The sequence below is a fragment of the Diplotaxodon limnothrissa genome, linkage group LG4 (assembly GCF_057381915.1).
Source record: "Diplotaxodon limnothrissa isolate DT_005_m linkage group LG4, D_limnothrissa_male_GT1.1, whole genome shotgun sequence".
Classification (NCBI taxonomy): domain Eukaryota; kingdom Metazoa; phylum Chordata; class Actinopteri; order Cichliformes; family Cichlidae; genus Diplotaxodon; species Diplotaxodon limnothrissa.
In genome coordinates this window covers 1,987,555-2,012,430 of record NC_140599.1, presented here as the reverse complement: position 1 = coordinate 2,012,430, position 24,876 = coordinate 1,987,555, and the positions used below count along the sequence as shown (strand labels likewise).

The 24,876-nt window shown below is 48.2% G+C and overlaps 1 protein-coding gene across 3 annotated transcripts; it reads left to right on the top strand.

Annotated features, from left to right (window-relative positions):
- Positions 1-2,536: 2,536 nt before the first annotated feature.
- Positions 2,537-23,908, top strand: nbr1b (NBR1 autophagy cargo receptor b). Of its 3 annotated transcripts, XM_085351257.1 has the most exons (23): positions 2,537-2,766; positions 5,433-5,495; positions 5,751-5,769; positions 5,868-5,890; positions 6,931-7,119; positions 7,215-7,292; positions 7,371-7,639; positions 10,209-10,334; positions 10,571-10,777; positions 11,226-11,385; positions 12,034-12,117; positions 12,204-12,389; positions 12,629-12,745; positions 14,627-14,702; positions 15,367-15,477; positions 15,770-15,946; positions 16,106-16,378; positions 18,086-18,269; positions 18,365-18,610; positions 18,983-19,068; positions 19,156-19,228; positions 20,263-20,356; positions 20,837-23,908. In XM_085351257.1, the coding sequence occupies exons 1-23, from the start codon at positions 2,665-2,667 to the stop codon at positions 21,008-21,010; spliced, it is 3,117 nt and encodes a 1,038-aa protein (XP_085207383.1). In that variant the 5' UTR covers positions 2,537-2,664; the 3' UTR covers positions 21,011-23,908. The 3 variants fall into 3 exon arrangements, with proteins under 3 accessions (XP_085207383.1, XP_085207385.1, XP_085207386.1); XM_085351259.1 differs by lacking the exon at positions 20,263-20,356 and having other exon boundaries at positions 20,837-20,939; XM_085351260.1 differs by lacking the exons at positions 15,367-15,477; positions 15,770-15,946; positions 16,106-16,378.
- Positions 23,909-24,876: the final 968 nt, after the last annotated feature.

Sequence of the window (24,876 nt, the reverse complement as noted above, 5' to 3'; positions counted from 1 at the left end):
TGTGTGGTCCGTAGAGCAAGTGGAAGTGCATCCAAAGTCTCGGGGCAGAACAACTAAAGGCTCTGAGTCCCGTGGTAGTCAGGCGAGCAGGTGGAACTGACAGAAGGGAAGCTGAAGAAGAGCGGAGTGTACGAAGGGGCGAGGATGTGTGGAGAAGATCGGATAGATATGGAGGAGCGAGGTTATGAAGCGCTTTGAAAGTGAGAAGCAGGATCTTGAAATTGACACGGAGGTGAACTGGGAGCCAATGGAGCTGTTTAAGAACTGGTGTTATATGTTCAGTGGATCTAGTTCTGGAAATAATACGAGCAGCTGTGTTTTGAACCAACTGCAGTTTATGGAGGGATTTATGAGGTAGATTTGTGTAGATTGACTTCTGGTCAGCTGAGGACAGCAACAACAAGTCTGTGGATGTCCTTGTAATCACTGACCACGTCACAAAATTAGCACATGCATTCCAATGCCAGGATCAGACAGCTAAGAGAGTTGCTAAAAAGCTTTGGGACCAGGGACCAGGGAGCTAGTTTTGAGAGCGAGCTGCTTGCAGAGCTTCTGGTTTTGGGTGGCGTTGCCAAATCTCACACTTCACCATACCACCCCATGGGTAATGGTGCCACAGAGAGATTTAATCGCACCCTTGGAAACATGTTACGGTCCCTCCCCCCCAGATCTAAGCAGAAATGGCCGCAGATGATACAGTCCATGACGTTTGTGTATAACTGTACAGCACACGAGACCACCGGCTGTGCACCTTTCTACTTGATGTTTGGGAGGGTCCCAAGGTTGCCAGCTGACCTCATGTTTCGGGATGTCCTTCATGATGACAACATTTGTGACTATGATACCTATGTCAAGTCACTGATGGATGACCTGCGTTCTGCCATGCTCTAAGCCCAGGAACTCAGCACAATGGAGCAGAGACACCAGTCTGACCAGTACAACAGAAAGGTGAAGGGTCTGCCTCTTTCACTGGGAGACCAGGTGTTGTTGGCAAACAAGGGAGTCAGAATGAAAAGGAAGCTCCCTGACAAATGGGAACCTGTTGTGTACACGGTAGTCGACTTGGATCCTGCTCTTCATATCTGCTGTATCAGAGACAGACAAGGTGCATCGCAACCTGCTCCTTCAAGTTAACTTTTTGCCCTTGGACACAACTTTGAATGACGACGCTGCACATCCTGCTGTGAGCGTTGTCAGTGGCCCCCTTGAGTCTGACCTGGATGGGTCTGTGACATCTCTTGGGGACACAGGAGCTGTACCTCCGGCCACCCATACTGTCGATACCGTCTACAGCATTGGCAAGAGTGATGACCGCACACTATCATGGATTCTTCTTCTTCTTTGGTGCAACCCTATAAATACAGTGCACCCCTTTGGCCTCTCCCCGCTTCTACAATTCCCCTGTGGGAGAGGTGGGTGTCATTTCTTTCCAGACACCGTACAACACACATATAATGTATATTTAGCCACCCTGATGTTTCTGATTGTGTGTCTTTAGTTCAATTATTGTCATCATTGTGCCTGACTTTGCTAGATGCTGTAAATGTAAATGTGTAGTACGTGTGTGCCACATATGTGTTATAGGCACAGTTAATGCTAGCGTGAATAGATAATTCTTGCTAGCTTGGGAGTTGTGGTGGGTGGAGCTAACCCTCTTCCCTACTTTGCATTTGGTTGTAGGAGCTGGAGTGGGCAAGTTAATTACTTTGTCTTTCTTTCTTTTACCGTTCTGTCAGTGCGCCCCAGGGCAGCTGTGGCTACAACTGTAGCTGCCTCCACCAGTGTGTGAATGTGTGTGTGAATGGGTGGATGACTGGGTGTGTGAAGCGCTTTGGGGTCCCTAGGAGGGACTAGTAGAAGCGCTATACAAATACAGGCCATTTACCATTTACCATTCATTATCAGGTATGTCGGATTTCGTGTTGGTGTTTTTTTTTAATCTTGTGTCAAATGTAAGTTTGTACTTTATGTTTAATGTAAAAAAATAAATGCAGGCCCTTTTCTACAATTCCCCTGTAGGAGAGCAGCTGGAGTGGGCAAGTTAATAACTTGGAGGTCTTTATTTCGTTTACCTTTCTTTATCAGACACAACGCAGGAACACTGGTTACATTAGCCCTGCCACAGACTGGTGACCTGTCCAGGGTGTACCCTGCGTCTTGCCCAGCTGGGATAGGCTCCAGTGCCCCCTGTGACCCTGAAAAGGATGGATGGAGGGAAGAAACACTCTTTTTGCCCAAAGACTTTGAAATAATAATAATATTAATAATAACATATCAAAAAGCTTCTAATGACGCTCCTGTACATCTGAAACAGCTTTGTGTGCAGTGAGCCATCGCCCAGAACCAAACCAGTTCGTGGCTCTATCTTCGTTAGAGGAGCCCACAGCATCGCGGACACAAGCCAATATGGCGGCGTTAAACCAGAGGGGGCAGTAACGCAACTCAGAGGCACAGAGGCACCCTAAAGAAGAAATTGTTCCGGACACGTGGTGCAAAGTGGGTGTGTTCATTGCGCTGATGTAAACACAAAATACGCCTCACAGCTCGACGGATAATCGTGGTGGACTGAGCTGCTGAGGTTAACCCAGAAAGAGTCGTCGGCGGTGCGGAAAACCCTCCGTGTACGTCGCGTGTAATATGCTCTAAAGCACCGAGGGGGGCGCCATGGATTTCTACATCAACCTGAAGGTGAATTTCAGGGGAAATTCCAAGAATTTCCTGCTGTCGGGATCCGAGACCAAGAGCTGGGAGTCGATGGAGGCCATGGTAAGCAGAGACGAGCAGCAGGCCTGCTGTCAGACACGACGCCACACGCATGGCGCTCACGCAGCACACGGAGGGATGGGGGTTCAGGGGGCCCACAGGTGCTGACAGACACACGGGGCAAACGCTTACACCTCCGTGTGAGAGGTGCCGTGGGCCGCTGTGTGCTCACGGAGAGGATTACTCCAGCCCGAGCCGTCACGGTGAGCGGCCCAGCCCAGCGGGTGTGACGGCGACAGTGTGCGGGAAGTACCGGGAGTGCGTCACGTCGCGCAGACCTGTGTCCCGGCCCGCTTCGTGACGGGCCGCACTCATTTCGAGCAGCTCCACGGGCGGGCCGTGATCCCTGCTTAGACACTAGGCTGTTCAGGACGTGCTCGCCCCTCCAGACTGAGCCACACTTTGTGCATGTCAGAGCGAAACACGCCGAATAATAGAAAAATCACTGTGTGACCTTTAAGGCTCTGCGTGGGTCACAGTGGGCATCGGGGAGGTAAAGGCAACGCGTCAGACAGGCCCGTACACATTCCTGCGTTTTCTGCCCAGCGGTTTAACGTCACCACCAGCAACAGCGTAGCCAATTCACCGCCATGCGCAGTGGTTCACTCCGAGTGCAGGAAGTAAACAGACGAAACAACCACAAAGATACTCCACGGCTGCAGCACGCAGCGGGGGTGCAGGAGCTGTGTTTGTGTCCTCACTGCGAGCACGACACGGGCACACGCTCCTTATGTGTAACTAACGTTATGCTGCTTTCCTAACGTTGCCACAGAAAATGGAACAAATGGAAGCATTTCCACTGAGCTGGTGCATTTTAGTAACACAGTAACAGATCCGAGGACAATAACCTGGAGGATGAAAGCCTGGCTGCATTTATTTATATCTGTTATCAAGTGTTGGTTTAATTCAGATACACGCACAGATTTCTCTAATATTTGCCACGTGTAGGACTTCGGCGTGTGGTGTAATAACCATAGGATAATATAGATGTGAATGACAGAGCTCAGCTCATTACTGTGTACTGTGTTAAATCTGTGAGTCTGACATGCACCTCCTCAGAAATGCAGCTACGCACTGCAAGGATGCAGATATCCAGAGCTGCAGTAGATCTGTTTGGCAGTGCAGAGTAACGGAGCCCTGAGCAAGAGCCCAGTTATATATGACTGGGACTGGAAATGCAGTAAGTCAGGAACAAGAAGGTGAAACAGGCTCGGAGCCCTGCATGGTCGGCTGTACCTGGAGCACATCATTGGTGTGAGTGCTGCTGAGTCACAGACGTTTGGCTGCTGAGACTGTTGCAACAGGTTTAGCATTCACTGTTTTTCATTTGATGCCGATCTGTGAAACAGTACGAGCTTATATGTGTTTGTGTCAAAGGCATGCACTGTGCTGCTCAGAGCATGTGAACAGCTAGCAGGAGTGTAGATGGAGGCCTGTGACCTGGTCCCTGTGGCTGAGGGATCATCCTCCTGATAGTAAACATACAGGAACAACTCCTCCCTCAGTCCCTCAGCAGCTGAAGCACTCGGCACACACAGTTGTGATGTCGTCCTCATTTACAATCATGGATCTGAATGTGTTCACTCTGTGCCTGATGTGTAAAGTATACACTTCATTTTATTGTTTTGCTATAACACCACAATAACAGTTATGTCAAGAGAGAGCACTTGTGTTACAGTGTGAGCGTAATCAGAGAGCTCGGTCCTGACAGGATGAAACCTCCGACAGCATCAGGCTCAGGAGGGGCAGCCACGGTCAGCAGGTCTGGGGAGGCCTGGGTGTGGGTGAAACACAAACTGCAGGAGATAAATCCACAGTTTTGTTCAAACACTCATGCAGCCGAAGATGTGACTGAGGTGCAGACACTCGGTGTCAGTGCACAGAGCTCAGCTGAAGTGTTACATTAACTGAATCAAGGCAGGAAACACCATCTGGTGACGTTCGTGGGCTTTTGCTCGAGCATTGATCGAGCTGTGATTGGTTGAGTGCAAAATATGCAAAAACAATTCTTCTATGTAAAACAGTTTTAGTGTGTGACCTTTCACCCTGTAGGACTGTGTGTAAGACTGGCTTTGAACCAGAAGTAAGCAGCAGCCCTCTGTGGGTGTGTGCTGCTGTCAGCTCTGCAGGATATGATGGGCTCATCATTCAAGACTTACCAGGAATGAAGTTCAGTAATGGATTCATAAGCAGTCAGTGTGGGGAGGCTCTCTGTTGCTACAGTGTTCTGGGTCAGGTCCAGATGTTTCCAGCCTAATTATAGAAGAGAATTATAACCGTCGAGTCCTGAAGTAATGACATGTTTTGAGTAGTTGTCTTGATGCATGCTCAGTCGTCCAGGTGAGCAAATCCCAAAAGGTTGTTTCTGTTTTCAGTGACTGCAGGTTTCCAACCTTATAAACAGCACATTTGCATAATGACTGACACTAGCACCACTGAAGGAACAGTGGGGTCAGTTTGTGACCATTGATATGCAAACTGTCATGATCATTGATCAGGGGCCACGAGTCTGAAAACATCCAGATGAACAGAACCAGCTTTTGGGGCCAGACCAGCTTTGCAGAGCAGCCATTCAGAGCTATTGTGTAGCACCACACGTCTGAGATTTACAGTGAAGAAGTAAATAAGAGTTGACTTTGGATGTGGCAACATCTGTCTGTCTATTACAGGTCAAGCGCTCCTTTGGCCTGTGCAGCCTGCAGCTGACCTACTTTGATGAGGAGAACGAGGAGGTAAGAGACTGAGGAGTGCCATACAAAGTGAGATTAGTGAGTAGGTACAGCTAACCTACAGCAGTAGAATGTGGTAGCCTAGCTGAATGACTGTGGTAAGTTGTGCCTATAACACTTTGCTCACATTCTGACCAGGATTCACTAACAAGTGAGCAGCCCTGTATGAAGGAGCGATCCTTGAACTCCAGGAGTTCCTCCATGTAACGCATTCTTAGCACATATTTATGTAATCGTCTTCTCCTTTTCTTCCTCCAGGTGTCCATTAACAGCCAAGGTAAGTGCACCTGGGCAGTCACATGATGCTACACATTAAACAAAGTCCAAATAAAAGTGCACTCATGTTAACGTTGGTCATTTCTGCTTGTGTTCCAGCTGAGTATGAGGAGGCTCTGAAGGTGAGCTCATTCACGGTTAAAGATTCAAGAAGTTTATTGTCATGTGCTCTGCAGAACACAGACGGTTATGCAGAGCACCTGCTTAGTCTGCAGGCTCCCTTCACACGACTACAAGAAAGTAATAATAGTAAAACAGTGCTTTGTGAATCCTGCAGCTTGTATGTGGGTGTAAACAGAAGTTAGAGTGCGAGTAGTTGCAACACTGTCACAGTGCTAATATATACAGAGCGATATCAGGGTGTATATATGTACGAAAAGTGCAAATTTCCAGTTATGGATAAACAGTTGGACATAGGCAGTGGTTCAGTAGCCTGTGGATAGAAAGTGTTAGTGTGGTGTCCTTGCTTCCACACTCCTGTTCCTTTACAGTGCAGACGTGACGTGGAAAGCTTCTGTGGAGTGTTTGTTTGCTGGTGTCTTGGAGTGCTGTGTTAGCTCGTTGTGTAAGCAGCGCCTGTTTACTTTGCAACGTCAGCTAAGATGTATCGAACCCCCTCACATCCAGCTCCAGCACAGATCCCTGACCTGTGTATAGCACAGATCCACCTTCATTGATGGACAAGGCATAGAAAACAGAACTGGGTCTAACATGCAGCCCTGTGGAACTCCACAGTTATTCTTAGTGTATGAAGAAGACTCCAGATTTACGGAGGATATTTTCACGTCCCGCCCATGCTATCATCCGCCATAAGCTTCTATTTCATTGTGATGTGATATGAAGGGTGTGTCTTTACCATCTGTGATTATCTCTTTTATATTGAGATCATTTGGCCACATGTTTGGGTCGATAGCCACAGCTTTCCCAATCCTGATTCCAGGCTTCTCCACAACTTTGATCTGTTTAATTGATAAAGAAATAAAGTAATAATAGCCTACTGGTGTTTCTCTCCTTTCATGGTTTGTGCAGTTACATTTGACCCATGAAAATAAAGACTTCCTTATGATATAGTATCGCTGTGCTTACTGCTCTTCTTAAGTGAAGCATTTGTGTTGCCGGTGACGAATCTAGCGGAGAAACTGACGGCGTGTTTATTTTCCAGAGTGCGGTGAGGCAGGGGAACCGACTGCACATGAATGTGTACGAAACTCGAGGCCAGCCGACGAGGGTTGCCACCACCAAGGCCAGCGGAGCAGAACCCAAGAGGGGCTTCAGGCCCCCACAGCACTGCCCTTCACTTGCTCAGGTGGTCAGTCGCAAGGTCCAGGCTGCAGTGCCAGAACAGGGCATGGTAAGAGCCCAGCACAGGCTTCATTCTTACTGCATCTATCCACTGCTGCGCCCATATGTTTGCATGCACATAGATGATGTTCTTTTGTTGCTCAGGTGATCATGAAAGAAGTAAAAGGGACCAAAGAAGAAGACAAGACTCCTCCAGCCTGGTTCACCTCCTACATGGAGAAGGTAAGAACGTCCTGATGAGTGTCATAGCAGTAACTCCGCTAAACGACTGATGACTAAAGTGCTCGCTACTGCATTCAGTTTAAGGACCAGGTAGTTCGTGAGGCAGTGGAAAAGATCTGTCGGGAGTTTTCAGGACAGTGCTGCATCCACAAACCCCTGGGAGGGGGAGGAGGAGCAGCAGGAGGAGCTGGTGCAGCTGGTGGAGGTAGAGTGGAAGCTGTAGGAGGAGCAGAGACCCAGCAGGTCCCCGAGGTGTCCTCTTCCACTCTGCCTGGAGCTCCGTCCTCCTCAACTCCTCCCTGCTCGTCCTGCAGGGGGCAGACTACTGGAGGAGGCTATCAGTGCAGGTATGTGTTGTTGAGTAAGTTCAGTCTTTGGATTCTGCTTGTTGATTTATCTTTGTTGGTGAAAGACGCTGTCCCGGTGTCGCAGTAGGCCTGGGTTTAACTCTAACACTTGTCAGTGTACAAATGAATAAGCTGCAAAACGTTGTTACCAAGCAGAGCAGGGCGATGTGCCCCAAAATATTTATCACGATACGCATTTGAAAATTTGCAATAACGATGTAACTGACGATATAATTGACATGAGACAAAATACTTTACAACTCCACAACTTTGATGGGTTTTTTGCACTAATAATGTATTTTCACTTAAACAAGCAGCTGTTTTTTTTATGTGTTATATAAAAGTTATATAAAAATGTAACAGTGCAAAGGCAAATTCTTGCTGACAGTTTAACCAAAAGGCATTTCCAGTGGAAACTGGCCGACATATCCTCAGCATCACCATGTATAACATCCACAGAACTTAAAAAGAGGTTATACACACACAATACGGTAACATTATGCTGAAGCACAGTACGTATCACTCCGCGAGGCTCCGCCTACGACAGCCGTAACGCTCCAACAATCCATCAAGCGGTGCGGCTTCGTAGCTCAGCAAAGTCGTACTGAAACATTTGACAGATTTTCGAGCGCCGTGCACATAAAATCGTTTCGAGGTCATAAACACAACCAGAGTTCATACATAAGGCACACGGGATTATAAGGGGCTCTGTCGACTTTCAGAAAAATCAAAGGATGATTTTAAGTGCGCCGTATTTTCCAAACAACACGGTAATAACGACGGCCCGCTAGCATGCGCTACCAAAAATAGTGCTTTGTTGTGTATCTGACGGACGAAAGCTAAACCAGTTCCACACCAGTGAAGCTGCAGCATTTTTACAAACCAGTTCAGGTTCATCTGTTTCATTCAATGATCCACTTTCGCTCTTCTCATTCTGCGTCGCCGCCATAGAGATTGACAGCCCACGTGACTTTCGCGCATTGCATGCCGGTAACTCGTGGCAAAACAATCCAAGTACCGCATCAAATGCAAGCATTTGCAGCACCGCAAAACGTTCATTCTTCGGATCCAATAAATTCTTGCTTTTTCTTTGCCCCCCAAAAAGGTATGCACAAAACGAAGGAGAACAATGCCGGTCCGTACAAAGACAGACTTAATGAAAAGTCAAAGACAAGATACGAGGAAAAAATCAAAGGAGTGAAAGGGTCAGACCCTGACGAGCACACAGAGGGACAAAAGACGTCAGCGTGCTGCCCAACTTTCACCACGCTCAGATTTATAATTATACGGTTCTTGGAGTGAGTGCATACACTCATGAAGTTTAGTAACTTCAGGTCACTGCAACAAGCCCAGGTACAGTTTACCGACGGATGGGTGCAGGACCTTGAAATGCACCGTGTAGAACGAAAGACCATCGTACGTATCATAAGTTTACCAGTCTCACAAATCGTCTTCATAAATACACATTCGTTAACCGTTTATTAATATAACCTTTGAGCTCAACGGTAATTAATTAGTAGTGGAAATAATTTCTGGTTCATCACAGAAATGTAGCAGTGACAATAATACTGTATGCTGTAATCGTACTGGGCAATTAGTGATACAAAAAACCTGTTTTATCCTGTGAATAAAAGTATATGTTTTTGTCAATGTACCATAATAACAGAAGCGAAACGCAATATTGTGTCAGGACAATTCACTATTTATGCACAATAAACAAAGGAGCATAGCGCCACAATTTCTGTTCAGCGCCAGACTTGCTTGTAACCTATATCACCAATTATGTTATGAAAATGACTCATTAACTACAACAGCAGACTGACCTTCGTGTAAATGCTTGGAGCAGACTAACCTGTGAGCTGGAGGGTTCTGGGACGTTATATTTGCTCTTTGAATGGCAGCAATCCAGGCCATCCGTCGCGTCTTTGTTACTTCGGAAACATGGCTCGAACAATTTCTCTTCAACGACGTAATCCGATAACAACCGATCTCTTTACCCGTCGGCTTCCCGTGGCTGTCATGCGACCGGCTATTGCAGTTAATAATACAACGGCTTCTTGTGTTTCTTTTTATCGCTGTGTGACTGATTTCAATTGAAAGCCTGCGTGCGCTAGTACCTCTTGCCACGAGTTCCCAGAATCCTTTGCGGTTTTACCCCTGAGTGACGTCACATTTCCAATCTCTATGCTTTTTCCGCCATGTGCATATGTAAACAAAGGCACTGCGCATGCGTGTTTTACCCATATTCTATCGCCATATTTCATTTTCCCATCATTGCCCAAAGTTACACTGTTATTACCGTGAACGGTATGATATGGCCCAGCCCTATTACCAAGTGAACATTTACCCTGTGGCCTCGCTGCTGTAAAGGGAGGATGTTGGTGCTCTAACTTCAGCTCTGCACACAAACTGTTTGGTCACATTGTGCAGTTCCTTGCGTTCTCCTTGCATGCCAGGAGCTGTTATCTCTGCAGATTGTGAAGCTGAGTGCGTGCTCTTCATCACGGTGTCAGTTTTTAGATGCAGTCTCACGTTTCCTCTCATCCCTCTGGGCTGTTTCACTCCACAGCGTGTGCACCTCTTGTACTCTGTGCGAGCCCTGCAGCTTCTCCCACGATCCCAGTCACAATCTGGTGAGAGCCAGGACTCCCCTGTCCATCCCGGAGCACGGATCACCGGCCCCAGACCACAGCAGGTGTGACACAGCTACCGGACTTTAACACGTGTTCATATTTACCAAAAAGCACAAATTAGCTTCATATTATCAGCTTTACACACTAAATATTTAAAAACATGAATGTTTGTTTTAAAGATATGTGGTATGAGTGTGAGCTGATGCAGGGCTGTCTGAATCCAGTATGAAATGCTACACCTGGCTGTAGACATTCCCATAATGCTGATGTTACTTCATCTCGATCCATTGTTGTTTAGGTTCTACAGGCGGGGGGATCGCAGTTTCCGAAAGGCAGAGAAGCAGCGGCTGAAAGCCGAGAAGCGCCTGCTGAAAGCCGAGGTGAAGGAAATCCGGAAGCAGCTGAGGATGGAGAGGCGGGGCATACAGTGGAGCTCGTCCCATCGAGACGGAAGCTCCTCCCCCGTCCTCCTGCAGCCTCGAGCCACACAGCACAACAGCCCAGAGTAGGTCCCAACCAAGTTAGGCTGCAGGACGCACTTCAAATATCTCAGTGTCGATCTCCTCATGTGTGATTCCAGAGTAGCTCCAGAAACAAAGTCTGTCTTTATTCAAACATCAGCTCACACAGTCGAGTCACAGCGAGGCGCTATCAGCTCGTCAGGGGTCGGTGTGGACGAAATGCATTTCTGTGAGCCTGAAAGCTTTTGTCCACCTACTACGGCTTCCCCAAAAGTTGAAGCACATTTAAAGATGAATGGTGATCCTAGGTTGTTATAGTGCAATGAAGTGAATAGACTGTGGGAAAATATGGCAAGCAGACTGCAGCAGTCAATAAGGCGGTCCATTGTAACCGCTGCTCTGGGATGATGGGAGCTGAATGACGATATGAATGAGTTTAAAGTGAGACGTGATGAAGAATTTGAATAAAGGGGTTTTCCTCTTGTTGCCCAGGCGACCAAAGCGCCCCTGTCCCCTGGTGGTTCCTGCCATGACGGCAGCGTTTTTGGACGAAAACCTTCCTGACGGAACGCGTCTGCGTCCTGGGACCAAGTTTATCAAGTACTGGAAGATGAGGAACACTGGGACTCTCAGCTGGAGTGCTGAGACTAAGGTAAAGTCTCAAACAGCAGCTCATTAACAGCTTGGATTCTCCTGAGAGCACCTACACCAGAACGAGACCTGCTCGCCGTCTCAGAGCCGTGAATATCATGGACGCGTCCATGTGTGTACAGCACAGACGTGACCTGACGGTGTGCTGGCCACAGTGACGCAACTATATTATTTGACCCACCGTTAGATGTACTTTTTACATTTTGGGGGAAGTGTAACTGTTGGCTGGGTTGCCATAGAAACAGCTATACTCATGATCCCAGGTGATGAGCGTCACTGACCGGCGTGATTACCCAACCTTTGTAGTGAAATGTCATCACTGACTAACACAAATTCCATGCTCGTCGTCACATCTCATGAGTTTCAGGTTCATCCCTGGTGCTTTGTGTTTGAACAGGCTTAGTTCAGCTGTGCTTTGTGTTTCGTGTAAACAAACAGCAACCCTGTTTCACTGTGACCAACCAATCCCTCCTTAACAGTGTTAATAGTGTCAAACATTATTCCATCACGTTTAGCAGCAAAGTGCTGACATTTACTGACCACAGAGCGTCACTTTGCTCTTTGACCTCAACACCTGTGGGAGGCTTTGGTCCACTGTGCAAACTCCCACTAAGGAACCATTATATTATGTCTTGTTTGGTTCCTGCAGCTGAAGTTTATGTGGGGAAACCTGGCAGTGGGATCTGGAGACCGCTGGAGAGAAGTGGCAGTTCCCTTCCTGCAGCCGGGACAGGTGAGTGTGAGACATCCCACCGAGCTGTGGCACGTGTCCTCGTGAAGCACTGAAACAAGCGTGTGTGTGTGTGTGTGTGCGTGCAGGTTGGCATAGTGAGCGTAGCGCTGTGTGCGCCCACTGTGGAGGGCTCCTACACATCTCACTGGCGTCTGGCCCACGCTGGGGAGCAGTTTGGACCGAGAGTGTGGTGCAGCATCGTGGTCGACCCTCTGGCTCCAGCAGCCATGATGGCTGATGGGATCCTGGTTTCACCCTGTGTCACACCGCAGGTAGGACGAATGCAGTTCAGGGAGGCTGAAATCATTTGATGTAACCTTTATTCAAACTTTAACTCTGTAAGACATTCCTGCAGTTTAGCTAATTGGTGTGAGAGGGTTGGGGTGAGATCAAGGATGGTTGGTTTGTAAATTTCATACAAAACAAATTGAAGTTTAGATGGTTTAAAAATGAAATAAATTTCTGGATGTGCAAATTCACAAATGAGGTTGATGTGAATGTTTGCCTGCAGGGCAAGAACCCAGTAGCCAAGGATGGGAAAGCGTGTGCAGCTTCCAGGGAACAGCCGTTGTTGTCAGTGGACCAAGAAGAGTACTACATCCCGTCTGTAGACCTGCTCACTGCACAGGTAACCTGCTGTGATGCTCCTCCCCATCCTAGCAGCTAAACTTCAGTATGCTAACATCACGTTACTGTACGTATACTGCAGCTGACATGAAGCTGGAATAATAATAGCTCATATTTTATCTGTTTATTCAAATGTCCATGAATGTGCAGTGAAGCATCTGTTTGTACAGATCATAGCACAACCAAAGTAACTGCAGCTGTGTAAACTTGTTGCCTGTGAAGACTGGGACTGGTCCACACTGGCAGTCAGTGTGCTGCTCTGTCTTTGATAGTAATCAGTAGGGCTGGGTACCGGTGTCGGTTCTGACATAAACGGTAGTAAGCAGACCGAAAAGCAGCGCACATTTCGCTGCTTTTTTTTCCTGAGCTGTGACACACTTTGGATTCTAGCCAATCATTTTACGTTTCCGAGGATAGTAGGCGGGTCCAGGTACGTACGTTCTTTTAGAGCAGAGCTACAGATTAAAAATGCCCAAGGCGAAGCGGTCAAAGTCTGGCTGTACTTCACAGCAAAAGATGCAAACTCAGCAGCAACAAGTGCTTTAAGCTGATACTGTGATACTGTCAAAGGAGGTAACACCTCGAATCCCATGAAACACCTGGCGACGCATAGCGTTTTTTTAAAGCCGAGAAATGCGCCGTATTTGATAGCTTCCTGCGAGACCTCACACCGTGCACATCTGCTGCAGGTGTGGTGCCTGTTATCGGACCCGGAGTTAGCAACATCCCCCAAAAACCCGAAGAGGAGAGTCCTGGCCATTGTTTAAGCACTGCTTCCAGCCAAGAGTGATGCCATATATGCCCCATAGCTGCAGAAAAGGCTAACATTGTTATCTTTTTACAAAAAAACAGCTGAACATGAGAGGTTTTTGGACAAAGTTTGTGTTCTCCATTCTTTAAGCACCGGCACCGTTTCAAAAGTACCGGTTTGGCACCGGTATCGGATAAAACCTAAACGATACCCATCCCTAGTAATCTGTTTATGATACAGGCTGAAATGAACTGTGACAAACGAGCAACAACTGTAAATCTGCTTCCGTCTAAATTCACATTCAGAGTCCACGTGTCTCCATGGAGACAGACTTTTAGTCAAATTTATTGTCATCAGAATAAACGAGCGACACGATCCTCCAAGTTTGTGGATGCGATAAATGAAGAATGAGGTGACAGAGCTTTTTAGTAGATACAGCTACGTCTGAGTGACAGCGTGGGGTTAGTGTAGTTGGTCCGTGCAGGCAGGGATCGAACCACCAACCTTCTAATTAGTAGGCGACCTGCTCTACCACCTGAGTCACACCAACCCCCGTTTGCTTTTGTAATTGCCTATGCAAGCCTGTGGGAGGGGCTTTTCAATCTGTTCCTCCAAAAACTCAGCGTAACGTGGCTTCACTGTGGGCCAAATGCTGATTGGCTGACAGCTGGATTGGTTTGCGAAACACAAACACTCACGTCCACTCCAGCTTAGACAGGGAGAGGCTGAGGTTTGCAGATTACACAGCAACTGGACTGAAAATCCAGCGCAGCAGGGCGGCGTGGCAGGGCGTGTGTGGAGCCATTAGAGCCGTCATTCACCTTCAAATTCACTGAAGTTATGCAAAGTCTCATTTCCCAGTAAAATATAAAGGAAAGGGGTGTGGCCTATGACTCGTACTTACTACAGGATGGCACTTTAACAGCAAAGTGACTCAGGCACTCAACAACCCTGCACTTATGTAGCAATAAGTTGAGTCCTCTGTTAACAAGAAACGTGTTACAAATGATTTGAAACATCATCATCTTCATTTATAAACTGGGGCTCTGCCTTGGATTGTACTGGTTTGGAGACAGGTCAGGTGACCTGTAGACTAGCCTTGTAATCTGTTACCTGTTGTTCATTTGTCAGGATCTTCTGTCTTTTGAGCTGTTGGATATCAACATCGTCCAAGAGTTGGAGAGCGCCCCCACCAACACGCCTGCTGGTAAGAAGAGAACAGCCAGAACACTCGTCCTGGTTAAGAGACACGTGTGTGCACTACAAGCACGTCAGTTATGTGAACAATAAAATAGTCAGATACAATCTGTTGCACCACAAATACCGACGTTCAAACTGTAACATGCAAAGACAGCAGATTTCTTTCAGACACGGCGAGCACAGCGTCCTCTGAGCAGTGGCAGCATCGGCCCGACACACTGACGGAGGCCGTCTGTGATTCATAGACGTTCATGTTTCTTTGACCTCGTAGTTTGATTAGCGTCAGGTGCTGTGACCCTGATCGAGTGGGGAAGCTGCAGACTGAGTTTGGTTAGACGCACCGCTTTCTGTGGCTTTGTGCCGTTCAGGTGCTAAACTGGTGTGTCTGCAGCCCACAGCTGATTCACTGGAAACACTCGGAGCGTAATAAATGACGAATGAGGCTGGAACATTTCAGTCTGCACATCAGAGACCGGTGCTCTCAGCTTCCAGACGCAGTGCTCTGACACAGAGCAGGTGACCAGGCTCTCTGAAGTGTTCCCCACGTCGGCTTCAAAACCACCGCAAATGTTACACTTTTGGAAAAACTGCCATTCGGTCTTCGTTCTGTCAGCCGGCTGTAAAAGTCCACGTGCTGTAAGAGCTCAGTGCTGTCTGTGTTTCTCCTCCAGACATCACACCCTGCATGTCCCCTCTGTCTCAAGATGGCCCTCTGCTGGACAAGGGCAGCCCCTCCTTGGGTCTGATTCAGGAAGAGACTGAAGTCATCAATAGCATCATGGGTAATGAAGTCCCAATCCTCCTCAGTGTTCTCCCAGTTTATTTAAAGGTTCTGTTGAAACTACAAGTACTCGTTAAAGAAGCCGCACCTGACTGACTTGATTCAGGTCCCTTGAAAAACCCTGTTTGGCTTCCCAGCATGCAATGGGGTGAAGGTTTTCTTCTAAGACTGTCCAGCTGTTCACAGCCATGCAGTTGGCTCTCTGACTGTGAGCAGCTGTCCTGCTGATACAGCTGTGTTCAAAAATGAAATGGGCGTGTCTTGACATTTGTTGTCTCGCTGCTGGTCCTCAGATGTCCCCCACGGGGTAGGACCTGGAGCTGAAGGGGGCGGAGTCCCAGCTCAGGAGGAAGGGGAGGATGACATCAGCGGTACTCAGTTTGTTTGTGAGACTGTGATTCGCTCGATGACCCTGGAGGAGGCCCCTGATCACATACCTCTGAGAGGATCCTGCCCAGGAACAGGAAAAGGTCAGTGACACGCCCTCGGCGCCGGCTCGTGCGTTTAAATGAATGATCATTTGTTTGGCTGGAACGCGTCCATGTTCACATACAGTCTGTTCTGGCTGGAACGTCAGACTGCAGCGTGATCTGCTGGTGTTTCACTGTGGTCCTCGTGTTTCCTTTCAGTGGTACGTCCAGCTGCTCAGGGCTCCTCCTCCTCGCTGTCCTGTCTGAGTAAAACGGTGAAAATGGAGGAGAGTCCCGACAGCTGCTCTAGCAACTCCAAGACTCCCATGAAACCCCTCGTTGGTCTGAAGGCGTCCATCCCTTCCCCACTGAAAGCCTCCCTGCCCACTCCAACGTCTGTGCCCCTGAACGTGCTGCCTGGCCCGAGCTCAGCACCGGGGCCGCTCCACGTTTCAGCCGGGACCGCCACGCTGCCCGAACACACCGCCACAGGTGACATTTTTAAGTTGATATGTTGACTCAAGCAGCTTCTCTGTGAGAAACAGCTGTTTGCACCAGTTTGGGGGTGAGCGTTGACCATTTGCAGACTGTATATAAAGTGGAGGCGGCGTCTAATTTGAGTGAAGATGTCACCGTATGACTGGGCTGGATTCAAGGACAGTGAGGTGTGATGGCGGCCTTGGTTTGTACGGGAGCAGACTTGAAGCTCTGGGTTGCAGCTTATGGTCAGCTCAGTGTTTGGGAGGACCTCTGGAAACTCTTTCAGCTAGCATCAGCAGGAGGGGCGCCACTGAAACCCCAGGCAGCGGTGCTAACGGGCAGCCAGCTGACATGTGCTGTGACAGCACAGTTGAGGGTCTGTGTGGAGCTCCTTCACCACAAACAGGAGGACTCTGTCGAGGAACAGCTGTTTATGCTTTAAATGTCAGCTAATTGCAACACTTTGTACGACTGGGGCCGATTATTGAAGAGCTCGTGTGTGAGGAGCAGCATTTTAAATTCTGGGTTTAACAGGAAGCAGTTTAGTTGCTACTATTTGACAACAAAGGCGACAAACCGGCTCACACAGGTTTCACCACGGTCATTCAGTTTAAACCCAAAGTGCTCCCACACTGCAGCCTCTGCGTTTGCCTTTGAATCCATTCCATCTGTTTTCCAAATCCCAACTTTCTGTGGCTTGCTACTCCTCACGGCGCTGTCATGCACCTGACATACGAGTTCACGCCTCCTTACGCTAAGGAAACAAGAGGGGAGGGGTCGGTCGAGAAATCAGACAAACTGTGTGTAAGGCCCAGGTGGACGATAGGTGATCACTGGTGTTACAGCTGGGGGGGACGAGGCTAAGCACCAGGCTTTCAAATGAATGAACAGTCTGTCTGGTCTTTGGTTGATTGATAAGCTGGAAAATTGCTGCCACAAATAGAAAGACTCGATTTGTTGATCAATTTATTAAGTCGTGTACTAACAGAAATGATTATGTTCCTTTAAATGAATCAAGAACCAATCACAGCAGATGGCCCCGCCCCTCCCTGAGCCTGGTTCTGCCGGAGGTTTCTTCCTGTTAAAAGGGAGTTTTTCCTTCCCACTGTCGCCAAAGTGCTGCTCATAGGGGGGTCATATGATTGTTGTATGTATTGTTGTAGGGTCGACCTTACTATATTAAGCACCTTGAGGCGACTGTGTTGTGATCTGGTGCTGTGTAAATGAAACTGAACTGGACCTTTAATAATCCACATTTCTCTGCTTTACTCTCTGGTGCTGTTGTGGATACTGTATTGTTCTTTCTTTGTGATGTTTTTATGTTTAAGTTGTTTTCAGTCTGGCTGGGAGCTGACTCAGTCTCTGGAGAGCCCCGTTTTGGGGGGTTTAATAAATTTGTCCAGATTTCTAGAAGTGCGATGGTCTTGCTCCTGCTTCAAGTCTAAGCTAGGCTCCAGCTAGCTTATGTGTTAAAACCTTGTGCACCTTTCTAAAAATCAAGCTACGCATCAGGTCCACACACTACACACCCTCAGGTCCTCTTTTATGTTTCTAGCTTCTGCCGCCATTTTTGGGCACGACAGAAGTCGAAGCGAAGCTTGAACCTCTGTGTCATGAGTGGGAGTGAAGCATGTGTCCCAGCATGTGTCCCAGCATGTGTCCCAGCATGTGCACAGCAGCCAGTCACACCCAGCGTTTGCTTCCTTGGTCTCATCACAGGTGAAGCTGAGGAGTCGCACATGGAGAGCATCTGTGTGGAGCCCAGAGTGAGGGAGAAGCAAGAAGAGGAGGAGAAGAGGGATGTAATGAGGAGTCGCTCCTCCTCCACGTCCTCCGAGGATTACATCATCATCCTCCCCGATTGCTTTGACACCACTCGGCCCCTGGGAGAGTCCATGTACAGGTAGGAGCCGTGGCTTTGGAGTGTGTGGGAGAACCCTCGGCTGTGGGACAGTAATCAGTGCTTTCACTTTTTCTTTGTTCTCGGTCCCGCTGCAGCTCTGCTCTGTCCCAGCCCGGAGACGTCCAAGCCAAGACCGACACAGACCCAGATACCCCCTCAGCTGAGCGTCGGGACAGTGCCGCAGGAGAGGGGGAGGCGGACGAGGTGGATGAAGCGGCTCCAGGAATGGAGCTGTCAGGAGCCAGCAGTGCCAACGATATGCTGTGTACATCCCAGACGCTGGACGATGAGCCGCTGACTCCTGAAGTAGTCACCCCGCCTCAAGCTGTCGTCACATCACAGTAAGCATGAGAACGTTTCCTCAGGAAAGCTGGTCTTTTCCTCAGACCGACCGCTCCACTGCTGCACCACATCTGCACCACATCTGCACCACAGTAGCGCCATTCATTTACAGCGTTTCAGGGCTAGACCTTCATCAGGCAAAGGAGATTACTAATGCTTTCTTTCCTGCTTGTGTACAAATGATCACCTGTCAGTCACAAAATAGCTACCAAAATATGTTAGATGGTGTGCCGTATCATATAAAAACATTTTTCCTTCATTTAAACAAGATTCAAATACAGCGAGCCGAGTCATGAAGCTAATGAAGCGGCACAGGCGTTGTTGTTGTGCGGACAGTAAATGAGCGAAGCAAACATGTTTGTGTTTGACAGCCCAGAGAGCAGCGCAGAGAGAGAGGAGGAGGATGCCGGCGCTGAGGAAGGAGCGCAGGGTTCAGAACTGCACCAGACTGAGGACGGTAGGCTCCTTACTGGGTCTCGCTGTCACTTCAGTCACAGTACCACTCTGATGAAGTCCACGGTGATCGCATCGTTCTGTCTTGCAGAAGCAGCTCCTGAGCGCGCTCAGACTGATCCTGAAGCTACTGACACGGAGAAGAACGACCCCGAGGACCCCAGGTCTCTCTCTCTCACACACACACGCACACACATGCACACACACACGCGCACACATGCACACACACACGCGCACACATGCACACACACACGCACACACATGCACACACACACGCGCACACACGCACACACACACGCGCACACATGCACACACACGTGCACACACACACGCACACACACACGCGCACACACGCACACACACGCGCACACACACACGCGCACAATGAAGCTATCACGTTTTTATTCGTCCATCCATCCGTTGGCTAGGTTTGGTTTATCGTGCAGAGCCTACATGATGCAGCTTCTTTCAGTTTGTTTTTCAACTTCCTGTATCTGCTCTTCAGTATGGAGCGTGCACACCACTGATACTACAAATCTCAGACATCAGAGTCGCGCCATCATCCGATCACTTTGAATGTAGCTTCTAATAGAAACGGACAAACGCAGGCTTCCAGGAGACGGGAGGCAGATTATCTGCTCGCTAACATAAAAGCTAAATAATGTCTTCATGTTAAAGTAGTGAGACTGTAACAAGCTGCCAGTCCAGCTGCCTGCTGCTGTTTGTCCGAGTTTCCCAGGCTCACAGGACGATTCGCTGCCTTTGAGGCTCAGAAAGTGAAGTTAGTAATGTACAAAGGTTCAAATGAAGCTGATTGAACTGCAGTGCTGTTCGAAGTATGACTGTGCAGGCAGAGTCCTCACAGGTCAGCCTGAGGTCAGGTTAAGGTCAGCTCAGACGCACATACGTACAGGAGTCGTCTCACCGTGGCTCTGCTGAGAGCCTGGCCCATCGTTGTGCTTCTAAATCCCAGCTGCCAACTAAGACAGAAGCAGAATAATGTTTTGGCCCCCCGAGTAGAATGACGAGCACTAACAGTTTGGAGGCAGCATGAAGTCCAAGGATGCTTTCTGGTTTCTGTTTGCTGCTGTAACCTTTCCCCTTGCAGACAGCTCATAAATAAATTCACATCCATGAATCGTAAACACTGATAAGAGAGAACAAAAGGATTAACTCTCCAAATGTTTGCCCTCCTCAGGCAGCAAGGCCTCACCGGCGGCCTGGTGAAAGGAGCTCTGTCAGTAGCTGCCTCTGCCTACAAAGCCCTGTTCACCGGACAAGGCCCCACACAGGTGACACATTTAGCAGCTTTTTTCTCCCATATTCACATTTGTGTGTTTTGGAGTTTCAAGCCTATTTTCCAGTGTTGAAGCAAACGTCACAGCCCAGGTTTGAACTCTTTTCTCTGCATGATAGCGATGCAACACGTAGGCGACACAGTTGTGGGGCTACACTTACATTAATCAGTCCAATGCAAAGCTAATTGCACTACCTTGGAAAGGCTTTTAAGCTGGGGCTGCATCCCTAATCCAGGAGAGCAGGAGCCAGCTGGCGAAGGTGCTCCCTGATCAGACGGTGCTCCCGATGCTCGATCAGTTCCTGACGAGGGGACGCCACGCAGTCGTGACATGTTGCACTCTGCTTTTATTTACATTGTACACAGCATGTTGTCAGCAGTCAGACCTTCAAACACTTCAGATACAGACTCATTCAGGCCTGTGCGGTAATCAGTAGCTGGCTCGCTCGACTGATCCGATCTTGTTTCCACCCAGCCTCCAGTGGATGCATCCACCCAGGACACCATGATGGCCGTGCTGGTGGAGATGGGTTTTGCAGACCGCTCTCTGAACCAGCGTCTGCTAAAGAAACACAACTACAACCTGCTGGACGTGGTCAACGAGCTCGTTCAGATGACCGACAATGACTGGTACTCTACACGCTACTGATGACGAGGAGGCCAAACTCTTCCTCCTTCTTTTCAGCTCTCCACTAATTTGCCCTTTTGGACTGAGGATTATACTACGAGCTTGTCAGGGGACATTCCAGCAGCCCTGGATCCTCCAGCGGACCATCACCCACCCACTGTCTGTAGTTTTAGTACTTTCAGCGTAGATCTTGGTAGTTGCAGGTTTTCTTTGCATATCTGTCTAAGAAAGGTGAAAACAGGCATTCTAGGTCTTCAGATGTGAATCACACCACATGCTAACATCATGGATTTTAACGAAGTGTGAAGCGTGAAAGCATTCGCTTCCATCAAACCTGAGCTAAAGTTGTGTTGGCTGCAGAAACTCCACGGTTGCTGTACCTGCTCCTGTTGGTTGCAGGGATCCCAAAAAGCTACAGACGGCACCCTCACGCGTTTCCTTTGCTCAAGTCCACAGCAGCAGACTCTCACAGGTCGCCTACCGAACCCGCTCGCTCAGAACATCTTTGGGCTAAAGGAAAATGCAGCTTCGTGCTGATGGTCCTGCTGAGGCATCAAGTCATCTCATCTCCTCAGAGTCTCGTTCGCCTCGTCCAGTCGGCTCCATCACACCAGCTGGTGGTGCATGTTTCTGCGTATTGTGGTGACGACTGTAACAAGCAGCTCGACTGGTAGTGAGCTGATGCTGTTCACGAAGCTAGCATTGTTTGCAAATTTCCTTTGGTTAGATATCATTGGCCTGTGTCCCAGAGCAGGCCCACACAGCTCGTCTGCACAGTGTCAGCTGCAGGTTTGCTTCTTTCTGTTTTATTTAAGCAGCCATTCCAACAGCTACTAATAACTTTATTATCGGGTTGTAAATAATCACACTGACTGTAGGTAAGCAGAACTGGTCAGGTGACGTAGTGTGTGTGAGGCTTTACTGTATAAAATCTGACCCTTTGGTGTTTCCAGAGCTCCAGCTGGAGGAGCAGGACTGCTGCGACACATTCGTGTTGATGTGACTTGTGATGATGAATGCAATGAAGTACTTTGATGTTTAAATAGCCGTGCTATTCAAAACACACATTCCTCCTTTTTTGAGTCGGTTTCCCAGAACTCGCACACGTGCTGAGCCCAGATCATCTGAGTGACGCTCTTCATGCTGGTAACGACGTGTGTGATGAGCTTTTTGCAGCGTGCCGTTTTGGTTGCGCGTTGCCTTTGTCCTGTAACTTTAGTCCATCACTGAAACTAAAGGGATTTTCTCATATACACTAAATACAACATGTGTGCATCACCTGTTTTAGAGAAGTCACTGGAAACCACTCAGTGTAGCTGAAACTGAGCCGGACTGTTAGCTGGTGTGTGATTTACTGCTGTTGTGAGTCAGTGGTGGTGAACAGACTTCACTGTCCCACTGCATGATGGTTAACTAGCTAATCAACCAGGTTTGTTCAGCACTCAGAGCTGCAACCTCGCGGAGAACCAGTTTACCCAGAGCTGCTGTGGAAACACACCAGTTCCTCTGCATAGAGCGATCGTAGCTAAACTTGATGAGCAGCAGCGTACGTTCTTCCTTTCCTGTCCTCTGCGCGTCCCATCTTCTTATTTCCCACCCATGTTTACATGCTTCTGCTGTTTTGAATGGAGACGCAGTTTTGTGGCTTTAGACGAAGTTCATTATCAGCTGTTTGCTTTCAGTTCTCCCATCAGATGAAGGATTTAAGATGGGCGGACGGCGAGCGGGCACGACGTGCTTGCCTGTTCGGTTTGTGGTACGTCTGCTCATTAGGGTCAGCTGAGGGGCCGGGTGATGGCGACTTGATTTCAGCATTAAGGTTTGGTAGCTATAGTAACACCTTTGGAAATGGATTTCCCTCCATCCACTAGAGAAAGTTCCAAAGAGGTGTGCGGGTCACGAGGGGCTCGTTGCCACGCTTGTTGTGAATCCCAGACACACGTGGTGCTCCAGACGTTGGCGGGCTCGGTCAGGTGTGCACAGTAAGGTCGCTGCTCCTTCCTTTTGCTCGTAGCTGGACCCTGAGCTGACTTCATTAGTAAAGTAGTGGGCTGAGTTAGTTTAAGTTCTGCTTTGACTGCTTGAAGGCTGTTTGTAAGTCTGACGGCGTGTCTTTAGGTGTGCTAGTTAAAGCTGCTCTGCAGTTTTAGTCTCATACTTTGTAATAACGGATGTTTTGTTGGTGTGGTGCGATACGCTGCGTGCTTCTATACTTTATGCCGTTACACCTCACGTCACATGGTACCCTGTCTGTGTCGGTCTGCACTGGTGTGTGGTTGATGCAACATGTCTGTGCAGTCCAACAGGAAAGCAACAGTGTGGGTGGAGCCTGAGGCAGACGTGCAGGTCACATGCTGGGTGGTTGAAACGATTTAAAGAACAGCATGAGCTCTGTGTTCTAACTTTTGTCTTTCCTGCTGCTGCCTGAAGGACCAGAGGTACAGCCCCCACACTGGGCCACGTTTTTGACTCAAACAGCTCCGGACATCTCGCACGGATGTTTAGATTTTTCATCAGTTTTAGGCATTCATTATTTCTTTTATATTAGCGTTTCATAAATCATGCTGTCGGGTTTCACCCTCTCGGATAGGTAATTAATTTGAAAGGTAAGAATAAAAGTGTCCTGCCACAGGTTCAGTGTGGCCTGCTTCAAATGAAGGTCAGGTGTGTGCCGTGTGTCATCGTGCTGAAATGAGTCGTCATGTGTGCCAGAAGCTGTGGTTGGATGAAATATGTTCAAATTGGGGAAGATGTATTTATGGAGGAAGAAAAACGGGGGATGGCTCTTTGCTTTTTTCTGTGTTGCACTTTATGAATATTGTATGATGTACAAATCAATGTCTCCAATTAAATGCATTACACCCACCTGAGGCTTCTGCTTCGTGTGTTAGAAGCATCACGTGCAACTAAAAAGGTCACGTTTGTGATGTCACCTGTAAATAGAAGCAACAAACATGCTAGATGAATGTCATCATATATCTTTCACAGTGTCAAAGATGGGACTGTTGAGCGTCTTTGAGCAAGTATCTTGTAACACTGTAGCTCCTTTTTAAACAGGAAGTGACCTCTGACAGAGGCGGGTTTAGGCTGAGGAGGAGAGAAAAAGAGTAACTGAGGAGAGTTTGGATCTCACGTCCATCAGAGGTGGAGGAGGAACAGTGCTGCTGGTAGCATCAAATACTACTCTGGGATTATTCTGATTATGATTTTTTAATTCTGTTGAAATAAGATCTTGACTTTCACGGCCTCATAAAAGTGGGAAAATTCTCTATGGACAGCCAAACCCTTACAGCCGCCTTTCAGTAGGAACATCGCTTATTTAACCAGGGGAGCCAGAAGCAGCAGGAGCAACCACAGCAGTGCTCACTGAAAGCATGTACTCAGCATTGTCATCAGGTAAGGCTAGATGCTGGAGAAGAGCATGTCCTGCAGTGTGAGTAGTGCCACATACGTGTTAAACAAAGCTGTTCATGAATCATTGAGTTAAAGTCTGACTGTGATGATCCTACCCGACAGTCAAAGATGCACAAAGCTGAGGCTTTATTCGAATACCACAACAGGGCTGAGCTTTCCCAATTTTAGCAATAATCCTCTTCTTTAGACATAAATCTTTTTTATGCAGCCACATGATGTCCACAATGTTCTGAACACTGGGAGATTTTGTTCTCACGCTGCCACGTTTCACTGATAAACACAACAAGTCATTTCAAATAAACTAATTGTTCATTAGACACTAAAACGGACTCCGCGTGGGCACACCCACTCCGGCCTGAGTGGTAAATGGTAAGTGGACTGCACTTTTATCTACGCTTAAGCAGCTTCTTTCACACCACAACACGCACTGTGATGGAGACGCTGGAGGCAGCTACGGGTTCAGGAGCCTGGAG

What these genes read in the sequence shown, in the direction of transcription:
- nbr1b (XM_085351257.1), top strand. Translation starts at nt 2,665, where the DNA reads ATGGATTTCTACATCAACCTGAAGGTGAATTTCAGGGGAAATTCCAAG. An exon ending in AGTATGAGGAGGCTCTGAAG is followed by an intron (nt 5,891 to 6,930) that starts GTGAGCTCATTC and finishes TTTATTTTCCAG; the next exon opens with AGTGCGGTGAGGCAGGGGAA. An exon ending in TAGACCTGCTCACTGCACAG is followed by an intron (nt 12,746 to 14,626) that starts GTAACCTGCTGT and finishes TTCATTTGTCAG; the next exon opens with GATCTTCTGTCTTTTGAGCT.